Source organism: Dryas octopetala, chromosome 7, assembly GCF_963921425.1.
Source record: "Dryas octopetala chromosome 7, drDryOcto1.1, whole genome shotgun sequence".
Taxonomy (NCBI): Eukaryota; Viridiplantae; Streptophyta; class Magnoliopsida; order Rosales; family Rosaceae; genus Dryas; species Dryas octopetala.
Genome location: NC_141372.1, coordinates 20903986 through 20925146, shown reverse-complemented (window position 1 = coordinate 20925146; position 21161 = coordinate 20903986). Strand labels below are relative to the sequence as shown.

The 21161-nt window shown below is 36.8% G+C and overlaps 1 protein-coding gene and 2 pseudogenes across 1 annotated transcript; 2 read left to right on the top strand and 1 right to left on the bottom strand.

Moving 5' to 3' along the window:
- Nucleotides 1-971: 971 nt before the first annotated feature.
- On the top strand, nucleotides 972-12701 carry LOC147280468 (TMV resistance protein N-like; annotated as a pseudogene).
- A 44-nt stretch (nucleotides 12702-12745) lies between these two features.
- LOC147280467 (putative pentatricopeptide repeat-containing protein At1g77010, mitochondrial pseudogene) lies at nucleotides 12746-14396 on the top strand (annotated as a pseudogene).
- A 560-nt stretch (nucleotides 14397-14956) lies between these two features.
- LOC147280466 (protoheme IX farnesyltransferase, mitochondrial-like) lies at nucleotides 14957-20675 on the bottom strand. The gene is made up of 7 exons (XM_086251128.1): nucleotides 20340-20675; nucleotides 19659-19788; nucleotides 18302-18439; nucleotides 18032-18165; nucleotides 17002-17127; nucleotides 16392-16495; nucleotides 14957-15584 (listed from the first exon to the last, which is right to left on the bottom strand). The coding sequence occupies exons 1-7, from the start codon at nucleotides 20639-20641 to the stop codon at nucleotides 15214-15216; spliced, it is 1305 nt and encodes a 434-aa protein (XP_086107254.1). The 5' UTR covers nucleotides 20642-20675; the 3' UTR covers nucleotides 14957-15213.
- Nucleotides 20676-21161: the final 486 nt, after the last annotated feature.

The following is a 21161-nucleotide window of genomic DNA, read 5'->3' as shown; positions in this document are numbered from 1 at the left end:
CATATTGACAATCATAATCAGGGGTGAAAAACCATGAAACATATCTTCTGAAAATTTGGAGACTTCCATCTATGGGGAGAGAAATCGAGAAGAAAGTAACGTGGAGGAAAAAAAAAAAACGAATGCTTTGGTAATTGGTGGCGACTATAGGAACGTGGGATGTGTTTTATTTTAACATTTTGATTTTGTTTTTTGTTTTCACCTTATTTTACCAATTTGTCCCTCTAAAATGAAGCAGCCTTGCTTTAATAATTTCTTTTAAGCAGGGGTAGTTTTGGGTTAATTGAAAATTTAACCGTACTCAGTTACTCCCACTTCTCCCTTTATTTATGCCAATGAGTCTCTGATGGCATCTTCATCCTCTCGATTTGCCAACATCCTTTGATCTCGAGGGGTGGCCACACTCCTGCAACTATCCGATCATTCAACATCACAGAATCCTCCACTGTGATTGGACGATCCCCTATGATGAAATTCGGAGTCCAAGTGACGCTGTTTTGCCCTTGCTGGCCAGAAGCGAAAGTGTTCAAGTCCAACTCTAAGTTGACTGGAGTTGTCATTTCAAAGAGAAGGGGAAGTGGAAGATCTGCTGCTTGCTTGACCTGAAAAAATGAAAGAGCATAAAAACAAACTTGAATATGGTTAAACTCATAAATGGTTTGATAGCAGTGAGAAGACTCAATATAAGCAGTGTGTTATAAAGGCAGAAAAGTTATCCTGAAGGTCGAGTCTGTCAGCCAACTTATGGCTCAAGACAACCATTTTTGTCAAAACAGGTAGTTGTCATTTCAAAGAGAAGGGGAAGTGGAAGATCTGCTGCTTGCTTGACCTGAAAAAATGAAAGAGCATAAAAACAAACTTGAATATGGTTAAACTCATAAATGGATTGATAGCAGTGAGAAGACTCAATATAAGCAGTGTGTTATAAAGGCAGAAAAGTTATCCTGAAGGTCGAGTCTGTCAGCCAACTTATGGCTCAAGACAACCATTTTTGTCAAAACAGGTCAGCCTTGCGGCTATTCGAGCTGACATACCTAACTCTAGGTTTTGCCCATTGCCTCTCCATATATATATATATGGAGCTTCAAGTGTGAGATCCCACATTTAGTGTTAAATATGGGATGAGGATGATGGGCCCACTCCATGTAGTTTTTCAACAATCCAAACCATCTATTTTTGAGGACTCTATTAATAGATCAACCTTGCAAAATTTAGTTAAATCGAAAATCATTTGCCTATCTAACTTTGATCAAACAAATAGACAATTTTTTATTTGGCTAATTTTTTGCAAAGAGAATCTATGGATAGAGGCCCAAAAAATAGATGGTTCGGATTGTTGAAAAACTACATAGAGTGGGCCCATCATCCTCATCCCATAGTGTGGGTATATATATCTCTACATTTTGTTTCTTTGTGCATCTAATTAATATTTCATACAAATAACATGCTTAATTTTTGTTCTTATCTATTTTATTGTAGGTACGAGTCAAAGCTCATCAAAGATATTGTTGAAGTTATATGGACAAAATTGCAACCTACATTATTTAGTTCTTTGGAGAATTTGGTAGGAATTGAATCAAGATTGAAACCAATAAATTTGCATTTAGGTGCAGGGGAGACTGATGTTCGTTTTATTGGAATATGGGGGATGGGCGGGATTGGCAAGACAACTACTGCCAGAGTTGTGTACGAGAGAATCTCTAGTAAATTTGAATGTAGTTTCCTTATCACCGATGTTAGAAATATGGTTGAGAAAAGTGGTCTAGTTAACCTACAAAAGCAACTTCTTTCTGGGGTATGGAGGAAAAAGGATGACATATCGGACTTTCATCAAGGAGCCACAATAATAAGCAGGATTTTACGTCACAAAAAGGTTCTTCTCATTCTGGATGATATCAACCATCTGGACCATTTAAAATATTTGGCTGGAAATAAAACGTGGTTTGGTCCTGGGAGTAGAGTAGTCATTACAACTAGAAATGAGCATTTGTTAGTCAGACATGGAGTGGAGAGAAGATTGAAGGTTGAGGGACTAAATTGTGATGATGCACTTAAGCTGTTTAGTTGGAATGCCTTTAACAAAGATTACCCAGAACAAAATTATTTTGATCTGACAAATCGTGTTGTGAGTTATGCCCAAGGTCTTCCATTAACTCTTGAAGTCTTGGGATCTTTTTTGCATGGGAGAGGTCTAAGTGAATGGAATTGTGGATTGAGAAAACTAGGAAAAGTTTGTAACTCGGAAATTTTTGACAGACTTAAGATTAGTTATGATGGTCTAGATGGGGAAGAGAAGAAAATATTCCTTGACATTGCATGTTTCTTTAACGGAGAGAACAGAGATCGAGAATAAAAATACTAAGTGCTTGCGATCTTTCTGCAATTATTGGAATAAACGTCCTTATCGAGAGATCTCTCCTAACTGTTTTGGATGAAAGGCTATGGATGCATGATTCTCTACAAGAAATGGGTCGGGAAATTGTCATTCGAGAATCTCCTAATGAGCTAGGCAGGCGCAGTAGGTTGTGGCTTTGTGAAGATGCCAATTATGTCTTAAGCAAAAATACTGTAAGAGATTTAAGTACAAGAATAAGTTGTTATTTGTTAATATATTATGTAACAATTAAGGTACTATACTAACCCTTTTTCTTGAGTTATGACCTTCACTATTCTATATTCTTGTTTAATAGGGTACAGAAATAGTAGAAGGCATAGTTTTGCAATCAACGGATGAGCCAGGAGTAAATGTGGACGCGAGTGCCTTTTCAATGATGAACAAACTGAGATACCTCAAGATTAAGAATGTGAACCTCTCTAATGAGCTTGAATATCTTCCCAATAGTTTAAGGATTTTTGAATGGGTCGGATATTCTTTAAAATCTTTCCCATCACATTATATCATCTTAACTTGCAGTAGGAAATCAACAAAAATTGTTAGTTCTCCATGCCAGTAGCAAGCAATGAAATAAAAAATCATTTCTTATTCTTATAGTCCTTGGACACAATTTTCAATAAATAGTCACAAACAACAAAGTACTTTCAATTGCGATGAGCACACTTGGAATGTCTACATCGATCTTTCCCTTCTTAAACTCGTCAATGGAAATATGATGTGTTTATGAGTTTTAGAGGTGAAGACACCCGAAAGGGTTTTGTAGACCACTTATACACTGCATTGGAACAACAAGGAATAATCGCTTTCAAGGATGACCCTGAACTTCAAAAAGGGAAAGCTATTTATCCAGAACTTTTGACTGCAATTGAAGAATCGAGATTTGCTCTCATTATTCTCTCTCGAAATTATGCATCGTCAACGTGGTGCTTGGAAGAACTTTCAAAGATTCTTGAATGCATTGAAGCAAGAAAAACAATGATGCCAATTTTCTATGATCGATGTCGATCCCTCTGATGTACGAAAACAAACTGGGAGTTTTGCAGAAGCTTTCGCTAAGCATGAAGAAAGGTTTAGCAATGACACAGAGAAGGTGCGGAGGTGGAGATCAGCTTTAAGACAAGTGGCAAATTTCTCTGGGTGGAATTCAAAGGACTGGTATACATTACTTATTTCTTTCTTTCTTTTGTTTGAAAAGTTTTTAGAAAGTCAGAAACAAAATAGATTTCAATGTATGAGGAATATCAAACATTCAACTCCATTTTGTTTCTAACTTTTAATGGAAATAGATCAGCCAATTTTATTTACACAATTTAGTGGAATCAATATGAAGAGTACTTTCAATATTGCATTACTTAACAAAAGTGGACTTTTGTATTTCTGATTATGTTACAATTTCAAAAGACTAATCTAAAGCTAATTGTCATTAGAATAATAGAAATAATTATTTTATACATTGCAAAGATGTTGACTAGATTTCAGGTCCCATGATAAAAACTAGTAGAAGCATATATATATATATATATATAGGCCCCTTCAGGTGTGGGATGTCAAGTGTGAGACCTGAAAACCAATTGGCAATGGGTGGAGAGGCCCAAGACTTATAAGCACATATGCTAAGCTCTAGTTTTCCGATGTGGGACATTGCTCTACATTACTCTTAATACCATGATAGAATTAGAGCATCCAACCCAAAACCAATTGGCAATGGGTGGAGAAGCCCAAGACTTATAAGCACATATGCTAAGCTCTAGTTTTCCGATGTGGGACATTGCTCCACATTACTCTCAACACGCCCCCGCACATGTGGCGATATTTTGAGCCTTACACGTGAACAAATTGTATTGGGTGACGTGGGAGCACGTGTGACCGTTGGGCCTTACACGCGGATAACCAAGCTCTGATACCATGATAGAATTAGAGCATCCAACCCAAAACCAATTGGCAATGGGTGGAGAGGCCCAAGACTTATAAGCACATATGCTAAGCCTTAGTTTTTCGATGTGGGACATTGCTCCACATTACTCTCAACAAGATCATCCTTGCAAAAAATTAACCAAATATATCGAAAATCATTTGCATATCTAACTTTGATCAAACAAATAGACGATTTAGCCTAAAAAATAGACGGTTCAGATTGTTGAAAAACTACATAGAGTGAGCTCATCCGCCACATCCCACATTTAACACTAAATGTGGAATCCCACACTTGAAGCTCCTTATATATATATATATATATATATTTACTGAGCCGATCAAGTGCGGATGTTCGCACCGTCCGAACGCCGCATCTGACTGTTGGATCACGTCGGCTGATCTAATCCAACGGTCAGATGTGGCGTTCGCACGGTGCGAACTTCCGCACCTAAATCAGACCGTATATATATATATATATACACAGGCCCCTTCAGGTGTGGGATCCCGCATTTACGGAGGTGTAGTGTATATAGATTTATAAAGACTTTTGTAGACTTTTTTTAAGTGACAGACTTTGCATAATTTATAGATTTTCACAGAGTTTTACAGAGTTCCACATAATCTATAGAAATCCTTAGAAATCCGAAGGGGAGAGGTCAGATTTATAATGACTTTAAAATACCTATAAAAAGTCTTTAAAAATCCATCATTAAATGAATTCCATAAAACTCAATGACTTTTTAAATACACATAGACTTAAAAAGTCTTAATTGAATACCATATGAATTTTATAGACTTCTTAAAATTCTTATTTGAATACACATAGACTTTTACAGACTTTTTAAAAGTTTTTAAAAGTCTTAATTGAATACCACATGGCTTTTAAACTCCACAAAAGTCTTTTAAAATCTATATACAATACACCTCACTTAGTGTTAAATGTGGGATGAGGCGGATGAGCCCACTCAATGTAGGTTTTCAACAATCCGAACGTCTATTTTTTAGTCATCTATTTATATATAAATCATTCTTACAAAAAATTAGCCAAATTGGAAATCATATTCCTATCTAACTTCGATCAAACAAATAGACGAACCAAATATTTTCGATAAAACCGTCTATTTTTGATAAAACAGTCTATCTTCGATAAAACCGTATATATATATATATACATATATATGAATAGATGACTAAAAAATAGACGGTTATATATATATATATACATAAATGATCACTCGTTCACCATAGAGCGGAGAATTCCCCGCTCACCTAACCACTCAGCAACGAATTTCAATGATCGGAACCGTCTATATTTTAGAGCATCATTCAAAGATCACCTTTTGCAAAAAATCAGCCAAATCGGAAACTGTTTAGCCAGTGTATTACTGTCAACATCATTTCAACATTATCTGATGAATTGTATTTGTCTGCAAAGTTTGGAGGACCAAACAATTATCGATTTGGCTGATTTTTTACAAGGATGACCCTTAAAGATGGATCTAAAAAATAAACGGTCCCGATCATTGAATTCCCCGCTCTGTGGTGAGCGGGTGGTTAAGTGAGCGGGGAATTCCCCACTCTATGGTGAGCGGGTGATCATTACTCTGTATATATATATATATACAGGGAGCTTCAAGTGTGAGATCCCACATTTAGTGTTAAATATGGGATGAGGATGATGGGCCCACTCTATGTAGTTTTTCAACAATCCGAACCATCTATTTTTTAGGCCTCTATCCATAGTTCCTCTTTGCAAAAAATTAACCAAATAAAAAATTGTCTATTTGTTTGATCAAAGTTAGATAGGCAAATGATTTTCGATTTGACTAAATTTTTGCAAGGATGATCTATTAATAGAGTCCTCAAAAATAGATGGTTTGGATTGTTGAAAAACTACATGGAGTGGGCCCATCCGTCTCATCCCACATTTAACACTAAATGTGGGATCTCACACTTGAAGGGGCCTGTATATATATATATATATATATATGTATGTATATATATATATATCTCTACATTTTGTTTCTTTGTGCATTTAATTAATATTTCATACAAATAACATGCTTAATTTTTGTTCTTATCTATTTTATTGTAGGTACGAGTCAAAGCTCATCAAAGATATTGTTGAAGTTATATGGACAAAATTGCAACCTACATTATTTAGTTCTTTGGAGAATTTGGTAGGAATTGAATCAAGATTGAAACCAATAAATTTGCATTTAGGTGCAGGGGAGACTGATGTTCGTTTTATTGGAATATGGGGGATGGGCGGGATTGGCAAGACAACTACTGCCAGATTTGTGTACGAGAGAATCTCTAGTAAATTTGAATGTAGTTTCCTTGTCACCGATGTTAGAAATATGGTTGAGAAAAGTGGTCTAGTTAACCTACAAAAGCAACTTCTTTCTGGGGTATGGAGGAAAAAGGATGACATATCGAACTTTCATCAAGGAGCCACAATAATAAGCAGGATTTTACGTCACAAAAAGGTTCTTCTCATTCTGGATGATATCAACGATCTGGACCATTTAAAATATTTGGCTGGAAATAAAACGTGATTTGGTCCTGGGAGTAGAGTAGTCATTACAACTAGAAATGAGCATTTGTTAGTCAGACATGGAGTGGAGAGAAGATTGAAGGTTGAGGGACTAAATTGTGATGATGCACTTAAGCTGTTTAGTTGGAATGCCTTTAACAAAGATTACCCAGAACAAAATTATTTTGATCTGTCAAATCGTGTTGTGAGTTATGCCCAAGGTCTTCCATTAACTCTTGAAGTCTTGGGATCTTTTTTGCATGGGAGAGGTCTAAGTGAATGGAATTGTGCATTGAGAAAACTAGGAAAAGTTTGTAACTCGGAAATTTTTGACATACTTAAGATTAGTTATGATGGTCTAGATGGGGAAGAGAAGAAAATATTCCTTGACATTGCATGTTTCTTTAACGGAGAGAACAGAGATCGAGTAATAAAAATACTAAGTGCTTGCGATCTTTCTGCAATTATTGGAATAAACATCCTTATCGAGAGATCTCTCCTAACTGTTTTGGATGAAAGGCTATATGGATGCATGATTCTCTACAAGAAATGGGTCGGGAAATTGTCATTTGAGAATCTCCTAATGAGCTAGGCAGGCGCAGTAGGTTGTGGCTTTGTGAAGATGCCAATTATGTCTTAAGCAAAAATACTGTAAGAGATTTAAGTACAAGAATAAGTTGTTATTTGTTAATATATTATGTAACAATTAAGGTACTATACTAACCCTTTTTCTTGAGTTATGACCTTCACTATTCTATATTCTTGTTTAATAGGGTACAGAAATAGTAGAAGGCATAGTTTTGCAATCAACGGATGAGCCAGGAGTAAATGTGGACGCGAGTGCCTTTTCAATGATGAACAAACTGAGATACCTCAAGATTAAGAATGTGAATCTCTCTAATGAGCTTGAATATCTTCCCAATAGTTTAAGGATTTTTGAATGGGTCGGATATCCTTTAAAATCTTTCCCATCACATTTCAACCCAGAGAAGCTGTTCGAGCTTAACTTGTGTAATAGTTGCATTAAAAATTTTCAGATGGGAATAAAGGTACGTATCCTGTTATTTAATCTTTTGTTTCCTATAGAAGTAGTTAAATCATGGAAGCTAATTTTCTATGCTTTTACTTGACAGCCTTTATACAATTTAAAAATCATTAACCTCAGTCACTCTCTGGATCTTGTCAATACCCCAAACTTTAGAAGTATGCCAGATCTTGAGGTTCTTATTCTTGAAGGTTGTACAAGATTGTGTGAGGTTGATGAATCAATTGAAGTGCTTGAAAGACTTACTTTTCTGAACTTGAAAGATTGCAGAAACCTCGTGCGTTTTCCCAACAGTGTATATGGCTTAAGGTCTCTCAATGTTCTTAATCTTTCTGGTTGTTCAAAGCTTAAAAAACAGCCAGAAGAGTTGGGCTATCTAGAGTGTTTGGAGGAGCTGGATGTTAGTGGAATGGTCATAAAAGAACTACCTTCTTCTATTGGAATGCTTGAAGGACTTACTTTGATGAACTTGAAAGATTGCAAAGATCTTGTGTGTCTTCCGACCAGCGTATGCTGCTTAAAATCTCTCAAAGTTCTTAATCTTTCTAATTGCTCAAAGCTTGAAAAACTGCCGAATGGCTTGGGCCATGCAGAGTGTTTGGAGGTACTTGATGTGAGTGGAACTGCTATAAGAGAGCTGCCTTCGTCTATTGGTAGTTTTAGAAACCTTAAAGACCAGTCAGTGAGTCCAGTCAGAGAGCTGCAAGTCCAGTCAGTGAGACAAACTTAAAAACCCATATCCCACCCATGCTCAATATTTTCCCTCCTAATGGTGCCTAGTAGGTTGGAATCACAGTTACCCATGACTGACTTGATAAGGTGTCAACTACTTGTGGCTGCTGACAGGCTTCAAGGGATACTATATACAGTAAGGAAATCCTCCATAAAGTGTTTAAGATATTTAGCAGAGCATTCACAATGCTGCAGCGAAGCAGGTAGACCTACTGCTACACTCAAGAGACTTTGCAGAGAGAATATCATCTGCATCTACTGCTCTACTGCTCTACACATTGGTACTGAGGAGAGCCAGCCATTAAGCGCAGATCCAAGCTAAGCAAGAGATGGAAAAAGCACACTTTGATTTACGGATAGATCAGAAGGGAGATCAAAGCCCGAAAGCACCTAGTGAGCTCAGATTTTGACTGGGAAACCAACTGTATTTGGTTAAACCAGAGAAAAGAGCAGGTAGCGCATAAGTTCTCAATGATCAAGTAATGAAATCTTTCTTTGTCGACCTGAAGCTGAAGTGAAGGAGGGAATGGAGCTGGAAATCATCCTGGCTTTTGTGAATAGGTTGTGAAGCTTTACATTGTAAGGTATGACATATTCCCTGCACTTATGACATATTCTGAAGATTAATTGATTGTATGTCTTCAATAATTTGTCTTCGCTCTAGAATATATTAAGAAGCAACACATTAGAGAACTTTAACTCAAAGATATAAGACGTTTAATTAATCTCCCTAAGCAATAAATATATATATAAGGAGAAAAAGCTTCAGATCACCAAGTTAGGCATATTTGGCTCAAGAAAGGAAAAGAAAAAAAACAGAGAGCCAAAATTATGAAGGAAGAAGGTCCGGACCCTACACTGGAGGACCGGACCTCCAGTGAAGGTAGCAGCAGTGAAATGGAATTTGCACGAAGAGAGGTCCGGACGTTTCTTGGGAGATTCGGACCTCCAGAGACGACGCAGCTTGAAATGGAGATTTCATGCAGGGAGGTCCAGACCTCTCTTTGGAAGACCGGACCTTCAGCAGGAAAAATTACACTTGAGCTCTATTTTCACTAGGGGAGGTTCTGGAGGACCGGACCTCAATGGGGCGGTCCGGTCTTCATTCTTCAAAACCTTTTCTTGTCCTACATCACTTTTTTTCATAATAGAAATCCTATTTGGCAGTGATCTAGAGCAATATCGGGTTGAATTGGAGATGATTGCAATGGTAAACACTCAAGAGATATTGAACATTCAAAGGCAGCAGTCCCACATGGATTTCAACTTGAATGGGAGGCTTACCACAGCTGTAGACAGCTACTTAAGGGGCAACATTGGCACAAGCACCGGCAACACTCCATACTTGGCACCCCCACTGCCCCCAGTTCAGACTGGCACAAATTCCTTCCACCTTCCACAGATGACAGATGTGATTACGCCATTTTCTAGAGTAGGACTGGCTGGTCCCCAACAGTTGGCGCAACAGCATGCTAGGAATGACATGGGAGCAGAGGATGGTGCTGCGGGAGATGCAGGCGCTTCAAGAAGCGGGGTTGGAAGGTCACAACACAACTGATCGACATAGCAAAAGAAATCATGGCTGCCAGTAAGAATACTTTTTGTTGTTTTGAGTAATATACTGCTGGTATTTTGAACAGCTTTTGTGATAGAACTATAAACTTGGTGGGTTATATTATGGTTTAGACTATGATATATATCACCAAGTTTGGAAGTGTGGATATTCTGTTGGGATCATATGACTAAGTGTTACGCAGCTAGTGATTATCCTTTTGTTGTTTTTGGTATCTAAGTTTCATTCTGTTTTAGAAATTGTGAAAAGTATGGGGTAATTAATTAGAATGGTTGTAACTATGCACTTGAACCGCTACTTGAATTAAACATGCAATTTCAATGTATATAGCAAGTCGTATTTGCATCAATGAAGAAAGGCTGTGTGGGTTCAGCTGTGTAACTTGAGTCGTCAATTATTTGGTTTTTTATTTTTCTGATATGGCATTGAGGTTTTGCTACATACCCCTCCTATTAATGGGATTGCTGGACTGAAAGTTAAGCATGCTTGCTCCAATATTAGTGTAGGCTTTCCACATTTTATGAATAATATGGTGTAACAGCAATTGCAAGCATCTAGAACTGAAAAATGCATATTCGGATTGTTGCAAATGAAAGATTAATTGTACACTGCAGTACATTCAATCCCACTGCAGCAATCGTTTTGGTGGGAAAATGCATTCTCAATCTCATATAAATAGTCACCAAAGTTCTTGCATGGTGGAGGATATTTAATTTCTGAAACCAAATCAAAAACTAATACCAATAAGGTGGGAGTGCAGTAAGCAATGGTTGTTATTAGTGAGCATTCATACCCACTGTTAAGAAGATAGTAGAAGAAACCATGGCATGACATTAATTAATAATATCAATCGTCCACCAATTTAGCAACCCCAATAGAGATGGTGAACAAGTGAAACCCACTAACTGCAGCATTGGTGAGGACCGGACCTGTCAGACTGACACTGCAGGTTTTGGCAGAAGCTTCCACCATGCTTACATGTGGGTGGCCTTAGATCCCTTGCCACCCCAACACCAACCTCCAACATGATATATGGTGACTGCAGTGTGGCAAGGGACATTACAAACTAACAAAAGTGGCAGTTGCCTCTATGCCTACCAAAAAAAATTGGTTGCCTTTGCTTGTTATTGTTGTAGTGTATCTAGAGTGTTTGGAGGAGCTGGATGTTAGTGGAATGGTCATAAGAGAACTACCTTCTTCTATTGGAATGCTTGAAGGACTTACTTTGATGAACTTGAAAGATTGCAAAGATCTTGTGTGTCTTCCGACCAGCGTATGCTACTTAAAATCTCTCAAAGTTCTTAATCTTTCTAATTGCTCAAAGCTTGAAAAACTGCCGAATGGCTTGGGCCATGCAGAGTGTTTGGAGGTACTTGATGTGAGTGGAACTGCTATAAGAGAGCTGCCTTCGTCTATTGGTAGTTTTAGAAACCGTAAAAAATTATATTTTCGTGGATGTAAAGGACAATCACCTAAATCTTGGAATATGATCTTCAACCCTTTTCATTTATTTCAAAAAAGAAGTCTGGTTCCGGCACCTTTGTGGTTGGCTTCATTATCTGGTTTTAATTCTTTAACAGACCTGGATCTAAGTGACTGCAATCTCTTGGAAGGAGCAATCCCCGATGATCTCAGCTGCTTGTTCTCATTAAGAAGTTTAAATCTAAGCGGAAACCAATTTGTTAGCCTACCCAGCATGTGTCAACTTTCTAGACTTGAATTTCTTATCTTGGAGTATTGCCCCAGGCTTCAAGCATTGCCAGGCCTTCCATCCAATTGTCTATTTCTTAATGTTTCTAACTGTATATCATTGGAAAACTTGTCCGATCCAATACAACAAAGGAATTTGGCGCGATCAGGCTTTGAGATTATGGCACTTCCATCCCTAATGCATTACCTTCAGGTGCTCTCTCTCTCTCTCTCTCTCTAGGTCTCTTAACATTGTGGTTTTTCGGTACAGGATGACAAACCTGGTTATGGTAAAAGGGGAATATTCAATTTTACTGCTCCTGGAAATGAAATTCCAGAGTGGTTCAATCATCAAAGTGTGGGATCTTCAGTAAGTTTAGAGCTGCATCCAGGTTGGTTAAGTGATAAGTTGATGGGATTTGCGATGTGTGTTGTTTATGAATTCCATGAAATACACCAGCCTTTTTTAGATGTTATCCTTGTGTGCATTCTCAATGACAATGGAGTACGGCTTCGCTTTGGTTTTAAAGTGGAATACTCCATGCGCGCTCATCTCTGGTTATGCTATGTGCCTTATAGATATTTTCATAAAATGTTGCACGATATCTACCATCAGCTTGAATATTCATTTGTGTTCGAGAGCTGGCGGACAGGCAATGTTGTTGTGGGAGTGGGGGAAATAAAGAAGTGTGCGTTCCGTTTGGTATATGAGTCAGAGGTAGAGAGCAATGTTAGCATTTCAGAGGATTTAGGATGCAATTTCATAAAAATCTTAACCGCTAAAGTGAACATGCTTTTCAATCCTTTTCTATATTAGAAAAAAATGAAAAAAAAAAAAAATACAATGACAATTAAGGAATAATGACAGAGTATTTGCATATTTTTGAACAGAAGTTTAGATGGAATGAGCCCGAGCTAATACATTGTAACAAATTTTTAATTCAGGTGATAAATTGACACAATTTTTATTTTAGGCAGTAAAGTGAGATGGACGTCAAAATTCAGAGCCTTATTGTAAAGTTTCATGATAACCCAATGGTTGTCCTTTGTCAAATAATGTTTTTATTTTATTTTTTAGAAATGAAAATTTTATTTTTCTTTTATCAAATGATATTGGGAAGAGGAGTTCAATTTTGAATTAATAAAAGTGAAAGGGAAAAAAATGTTTTTAGTCTGTGTAGTTCAAAACTCTACATTTGGTTCCTATGTTTTATATTATTTGCAATATGAGGACAATTTTAACAAACTCAAATTTTTAATTTTGTTTTAAAAATCAAATTGAAGGTTACATACATGATTTTTTGTCATTTTGAGTAAAACTTGTGAGTTTAAACAAGTTATTAGTTAAAATTTGAGAAAAAATTTCATGTTGGTTATAAAATGTCTTAAAATTGTAAAAAATATAAACCACTAGGGCTAAATGCAGAGTTTTGAAACCACATAGACCAAATCAAGAAAAGGTTTCGATACAGAAAGTTAACAAGATGTTGCGTTATGGAATTCATTGATTTTTAGCAATAATGAAAACATTGGAGCATTACTTCTGTTCAATGAAATGCTGACTAATGGTGTTCTTGGAAATTCATTTACGCTTGCAAGTAAGTGCCATGAGTATCTCAGGCATCCTCAAACACGCCGAACAAATGCACACACATGCCTGCAAAGTTGCTAGTGCTAGTCTTGATGCATACTCCAAGTGTTGAAGTCCTAATGATGCTTGCCTATTATTTAGTGAGCTCAGAGCCTTTGACGTACACAATCTTGCTTAATTCTATGATCACCTTATGCCTTAGTCAAAATGGCTGTCCAATTCAAGCATTAGATCTTTTCAGGCAGATGCATAAGCTGGACTTGAGAATGGACAAGTTGGATATGGCTAGTGTGCTCAGTTCATGTAATCATGTGCTACGATATCCTCGCTTGAATATGGTGAACAGATTTTTGCCAGAGCTACCATCATTGGGTTTGATTATAATGAAATTGTTTGACAGAATGATCAAGTCTAATGAAGTCGTTTGGAATTCTATGTTAATTGGTTATGCAAACAAATGGTCATGGAACCCAATGAAATTACATTTACAGGGATTTGTCTACCTGTGATCATTGTGAGTTGGTTGAAGAAGGAAGCAAATTGTTCTCTAAGAAGAAATATGACTATCATATTTGATTCAGGCATTGAACACTAGCCTTGTATGATTGATCTTTTCTCACAAGCTGGTTGGCTTCGAGGAATTAAGCAATAAATGTAGTTGAAGAGATGCCTTATAAGGCAGACACAAGCATATTGTCATCAATTTTGAGAGGTTGTGTGGCTCATGAACACAGGGATCTTGGGAAGAAAATGACGGCAGAGCGAATCATTGAGCTTGATTCTGAAAACTCAGGTGCTTACGTACAGTTGTCTAACATATTTGCATGTGTGAAGGAGTGGGAAGGATCTTCACAGGTTAGATAAGTGATGAGAGATAAGAGAATACAAAACAATCCTGGTTGCAGCCTGTATGGTTGGTGAACAAGACTCTTATGGCAACATAATTCTTGGAGAAAATACACTTTCTAGGCTTGTGAGGTTCAAGAAAATTTCTTACATTCTCATAGTAAGTATTTGAGCCAGATCTAGATCATATCGAATTCATTGAGCCGCATATCGCCGGAGCTCAAGTAATCAAGTATGAGAAGGAACATTGAGCCTAGGAATCTCTGGAAAGAGTTGCAAAGTATCGGAGCAGGCCAAATATAGCCTTGATAGTTCACTGGTAAGGTTTCTCAAGCAACTCACACAAGGATCGTTAGAGAAAACCCTAACACTCCTAGATACTGATAAAGAAAGCTTTTACAAGGATCGTTAACCTCTGTAGGATTAAATATTTAAATGTTAGGTTCAGGATTCAAGTAATACCGGCCTTTCCTCTCATCTCAGGTGAGACATGGAATTCAATAGGAAATAATTGTTTCTTTTCTTTCTTTTTACAATTTTGCAATTATTAAAAAATAAGACTAATGCATTATTCTGTTACAAACTTACAATGTTATTGTTATGACCAATCACGTTAATAAGATGATGATGACGATTCAACTGCTCCTCTATAATCAGCCCTTTTCATACTTCAAATCAACAATACATTCCGAGTCTGAAGTACCAAAACCTCGACACTTGAAACACAGACATTTGCAAAAAAAAATACATCGCATCTGCAAGAAATTGCATGCTTTTGCTTTTTTACGGAAGGGTTTACCTAGGCAAATGGACATTGCATTTGCCACAAAAATACATTATTGGGCAGGCTTTTGACCTTTCATTGTACAAATCAAGGGACTCAGAAAAAATATCATGAAGAGGCATATGAAGGAACTGGAAGAAAAGGAAATGGTGCAACAGAGGCATATGACACAGGTGGGCGCACTTGTGTGCCAACTGTGGAATGCCTCAAACTGTTCTTCCGGTTGACATTTCCATCTTGTGAGGACGATAAAAGCTCAATACTAGTCTCTGAATTATCTTCAACAAGGCATTGTTGATTATCAGAGAGACGGTGAAGCAGAATTCCTGACATAAATACAGGAAGATAAAGAAGGCTGGCGTGAAACATCCTCCTAGCTTTAAGGGTGGTACGGTCTCGATAGAATGAAAATGCTGTTGCACTTATTGCTAGAGTAAGAGCAGTAGATTCAAGAACAAACCATCCAGAAGTCATGCCCCCTGCAGACAAAGGAGAGATGAAATTGGTCAAATAAGATGTAAAGCCCAACATTGAATTATCCTCAATCAGTTCTTAGTGAACTCAAGATTAACATCCTATGCATCCATGTTCATAAATTTGCCAATTTATTTTAAGATCCTATTACCACAAGGGCTGGTAGACCCAATTTATATTTGGTTCATTTTAGTCATTCTACAACAAAGAAGATTGGCACAAATAATAAAATGGCATCTAATAAATCAACCACTTGTACAAGTACTAGGAAGACAAAGTATTGTCCCAACAGTAACATAATTGGTAACTGGTGCAAGGAACCACAAATTAATAAATCAATCTAGATTCTACAAGTAAAAAAATGACACATCAAATCAACCAAAACCATCAATAACAAATGTAACTAGTAACCTTTGTTACGGCCACCCAAGAGTAAATCTAGGAAACATGCGAATGTAGGTAAACCCTCAAATTCAATCTGGAAAACAAACGATATAGGGCAAAAAAATTTAATAACAATCTATTTTATAACAAAAATAAGATAGCATTTCTTGGTTCTGACAAATTTTAAGTGTGTTTGTACTCACGTGTGCACGCATGTGTCCGTGCCTGTGTTATTTCAGTTTAATGCATACCAATGTTGATACCGAAATGATGGAAAACTGGTTAAAATGAGAAAGGAAAAAAAAACCGCTCAAGTAACTTTACAAGAGGACTAGCAATGATAGAAATAAAAAATACAAATAAAACTTGAAAGGAAACAGGATAAAAAAAACAAGAGTAATATTCTATTTGGGAATCTTTTGACTCACAATCATAGGCCAAGAACCCCAGAGGGATCAGGTATGCGCAATTCCTTAAAGCTACTGAGGCTGTTCTCTTACCAGAAGCATCAGCAAGAGAGAACATCCTAAACCTGAATATACAACAAATTAAAAAAAAAAATTAGAAGGGAAGGCGCTAAACAAACCAAGTGACTACAGACATTCACACACATACAAGCATTCCACCTGCCCCTTAGATTATCTATCTAGACAATCAACTTGATTACGAGTTCTCAAAATCCCATCTTAATCATTTGAAAGGGGGAAAAAGAAGTGGATCACAAAACAGATTACTCATGCCATCACTCTGAAAATGTTAGGAATAGGTAACATTCTTGTATTATGAATATATAATTGTATCTACCTTGAACACATAGGGCATAATGGATATTGAGTAATTCTTGCAATGAACAGATATCAATCATGAAGCCAAAGGCAGGAATACAAACTCCCATTCTGAAACAATTTCCCAATACAATAGGTGGATCCATCCCATTGATGCATAATGGTTAAAGTAAGACCTTGAAAGAACTGATGACATAAAGAGGATCACCAATACTTTCACACATCAGAAATTCAAATAACAGAACATCCATACCCTCCAGCGGCATAGTCATTGCGGCACAAGTATGCAAGGGCCATAAAATGAGGTATTTGCCAAAAATATAGAGCAGCTGGGAGAATCATTGCATTGAGCGAAAGCTGGCCAGAAGCTGCAGCCCAACTGAAAGTCCAAAAAATATAAATCAAGAGCCACCATGCAAAAATAGTCGGTTCTGGATAAAAAGTTAATTCAAGTCAACTGCTTAACATGCTGTTAGATCGACTTCAATCAAAATTACATATTCATTTTATTATGAGGAAAGTATTTCTGACTTCATTTGAGTGAGTTAAGTAGGTCCTTTTTCAAGAAGCTAAGAACTGTATTACTAAATGGTCAATCATCTTCCCGTATTCTTGCAGAGACAAACGGATCAGCAATAATTGTGTTCCATATGGTGCAGTTCTTGACCACAAGAGTGTTATACCAAGCAGATGATGAAGCAAAAAACACCACCTTCGGATTGCATGGTTCAAGGGATTGAACTTGCAAATGGTCCCGTCTAGAGTGGAAATCAGTTGCACAAGGTGTGTGTGTACGCACATGTGTGTGAATAGATATGATAGAGAGAGAGAGGGAGGGAGGGAAGTAGGGAGAGGGAGAGAGAGAGAGAGAGAGAGAGAGAGAGAGAGAGATGTCTAGTTATTGTTGAGCAAGTTGAAGCCACGAGTGGCAAGTTCATTGATAGTGATAAAAATTTCAGACCAGAGAGGGAGGTCATGTGTAGGACATAAAGAAAAATACTTGTGGGATATGCAAAATGTAGAAAATCTATTTCATAAAACACTGGGTATTTTCAATTACATATTGAAAAAAAAAAAAAATTGTTTTATCTTTAAGCTTAATGGGGATTTGAGAAAACCCTGATCAGTTTTGGGCCACCAAATATGTTGCAACAACAAAGATTACAGTTATTATGAGTTAGCTGAAAACATAAATTGTCAATAGCCAAAGCCATAAATAAAGTAACTCCTAGAAGTCCAATGAAAAAAGTATGTAGCTAAAAAAAAAATAAGGGACAAATTACCCTAGAAGTGGTGGAATAGCACCAACAACAGCACCAACCCATGTGTTTACTGGGTGAATCTGCTTCAACGGAGTATATACAAATGCGTAAAGTATTAAATTGGAAGCTGCAAGACCAGCTGCCAACATATTAGCCTGCAAAAACCTTGTCATAAAAGCTGCAACATTAGTCCCCAAACTCACAGCTGATCAAACATTTCATGTGAGAGATATCAGAATCTTAATGTTATATAACATTCATAAAAGGAAGTGTGTGAATTCATTTTGCCACCTCGCTTGCCAACAAAGCAGTGCCAGCTAAACCAGCAGCAGATGCCCAGGTGACCGCATGAGGTATCGTAATGCGTCCTGAAGGTAGTGGTCTTTGCCACGTTCTTTTCATTTTGGCATCATTATCTTTCTCAAACACCTAAAATTGAACAATTTACAGTAATTTAACACATTATCAAGTCAAAAAGTTAACTTTAAGAAACTGAAGATACTGCATGCAATGAGCCATTAAGTACTCAAACCACATAAACCAGCTTAGGATCAACTACTGAAACAAGATTTACTAGTGCAAGGCAAAAAAGTACCACAATTGCTCAACAGAAAAAGGGAACTCTTAAAGTTCCTTTAATGAAGTAAGACAAGGAATATGGAGTAGGTACACTGTACATACATACAGCATTACAAAGATAATGAAGTGAATTGGGAAGTACTTTATCTACAACTGTATCATACATTTTGTGTGCCATGCAAACATTCATCAACATATAATTTCACTAGGTCAATAGACCTTTATCCCTGAAAATTTAACCGGGTGCTTTACTGTAATGTTGTTGCTGGTGCACTTACCTGCTTATCGAAAAAATAGAATAACTTAAGCAAGAGGTAGAACAAAACATTTTCCTAACTCAATGACTGAAATTTTTTATTATTTCAAGTAATAAACCCACTTTTGACTTAAAACAAATAGCTCAATGTGACTAACGTAGCCTACTTATAGGGAACAAAGACTATTAAATAAAGTGAAGAAACAACAATTAATTCTCAGCAGTGGACAAGAAGTCCACCTACAAAGCAAGGAAAAAGGAGTTGTCCTAAACTTTTGAGTGCACTTTTTTTTTTTCTTTCTTTAAGAGACAAACTTTTATTCAAACCAAAATAAAATAGACCAAAAAGTAAACAACTAGTCCACCTGACAATACAAATACAGAACCGAACCTTACAACTACAAACAACCAACACCATCATACTACCAAAAACACTCAAAATATACCTAAACAACAAAGATCAAAGACAACCCTAATTAACTGCTGCTCTCCAATCAGTCCAGATCAGAAGTCCCTAGTCTTGAAAAGGTTCTAATTCATCATTTTATTTTGTTGTTTAGAATTTTCCATGTTGGTCTGTCTATATAGTCAGGATCCATGTCCCAGCTTGTCTTTAAGCTTCATTTCTGTTTGTATCTTACACATCCAAGCTTAATGGTAAAAAATTAAACAAACAATAAACTGCAATATAAAAATAAAACAATAAAAACAAACGTTGATTAAACACAGTGAACACCTGGCATAATATACAAGTTATACATACATGGATTGGGTGCATTCATGGGTACAAAGTACTGTTATCCAAGAGCAAACCTGATTTAAGGAATTAGCAGATGCTGCAACCATCATGGTACCAGCACATGTGCAAAAAAGTCCTGAAAAATCAACGGCACTGCCACTTCCAAGAACAAATCCAGTTCCGGAAGTTGCAACCACTAGCATGCTGGATCAAAAGTGAAAAATCGTAAGTCAAATTCTCAAAATGAGTTTACATGGCAAAAACACCCCATGAATGCTTTTACATTTTTCCAAAGGAGAAATCAAACTGAGTCCTAAGTGTTTGTGCAATTAACCTACTTACTATCATAAATTATTACAGTTAGCGTTATAAATACAATTTTCCCTTTAAATTAGATTAAATAAATAAACATATTAAAGAACTAATGCCACTATAAATCAACTGTACATCTTTTCTCCCGAAGAATTAAACATATTAAACAAGTAACAAAAACCCATAATCACCAAAAATTCTCTACAAATTATAAAAGACAATACGTTTAACAGAATACGATTACCCAAATGTTTTCCTGTACTATTGTATTGCTACATGGAAAAAGGAACTGTAAAATTAACAATTCCAATCTGAACTAACACAAAACAACTTCAATATCAGTCAAAGAATTACAGACAAACCCAACCCAAGAAACGCATTTTTTTCTATATTTACAGAAACAAAAAAAAAAAATCATGCAAATATGTTGTGTACATGTGTACCTGAGGCGAGCTTTAGAGAGCTCCCAATAGCAGCGAGCATAGTGGCGAGCCAAGAGCACAGCTTTTGAGGCCGAAGATGCGAGATCAACAGCAGCAGCAGTAGCCGAAAGGGCTCGGACTCCATCGGGTCGCTGAAACCCTAGCTTGAGAGAATCTGAAGGCGAAGGAGAGGGGGAGTGGAGGTAGGATTTAGAGTGAGAGAGCAACAGCGGCCGAGCGACGTCGTTTGTGGAAGAGTGGTACAGCGAGGGGTTGTTGGATAACAGGAGCTTCGAAGAGAAACTCAGCGAGTTCCTCCACATGGTCTCGTCTCGTCGTTTGAGAAGAGAAGAAGAAGTAAAAGGGAAAGCGAGATCGTGATCATGAACTTGACAAGGTTTTGTACATTTCTTTTTAAAAAATAAGGAAATTTCTATTTACACGCCCCATTTTTTCTCACTACACAATTAGCAAATTTCTCTTCTCACTACACACTCCAATCCTCTTCTTCTTACACCCCTCCATTTTAATGTTAAAAATAAATATAAAAAATATTTTTGTAAATATCATAAGTATGTGGCTATCTATTATCATGTTTAATATTTATCTAAAGCAATTGTATAGATAATTAAGAGAAAGGAGACTTAAAGTCTAGTCCATTTTATAAGTGTTTGTTAGATTAAAATCGGTAGTGATTTAGGGTTTTTAATTAAGTTCTTTTATTTTTCTTCTTTGACGGCTTTATGTTAGGTTTTAACTCCAAGATTTTGGGCTCTACAAAGCCCGCTCTACACCTTAGGAGGGGAAATACTCTTTAAATAGGAGGAAATACCCTTCAAATTA

Coding starts and splice junctions, on each gene's coding strand:
- LOC147280466 (XM_086251128.1), bottom strand. CDS start 20,641: ATGTGGAGGAACTCGCTGAGTTTCTCTTCGAAGCTCCTGTTATCCAAC. Junction 19,789..20,339: donor CTCTCTAAAGCTCGCCTCAG/GTACACATGTAC, acceptor CTTTTGATCCAG/CATGCTAGTGGTTGCAACTT. Junction 18,166..18,301: donor CTGCTTTGTTGGCAAGCGAG/GTGGCAAAATGA, acceptor AGGTTTTTGCAG/GCTAATATGTTGGCAGCTGG.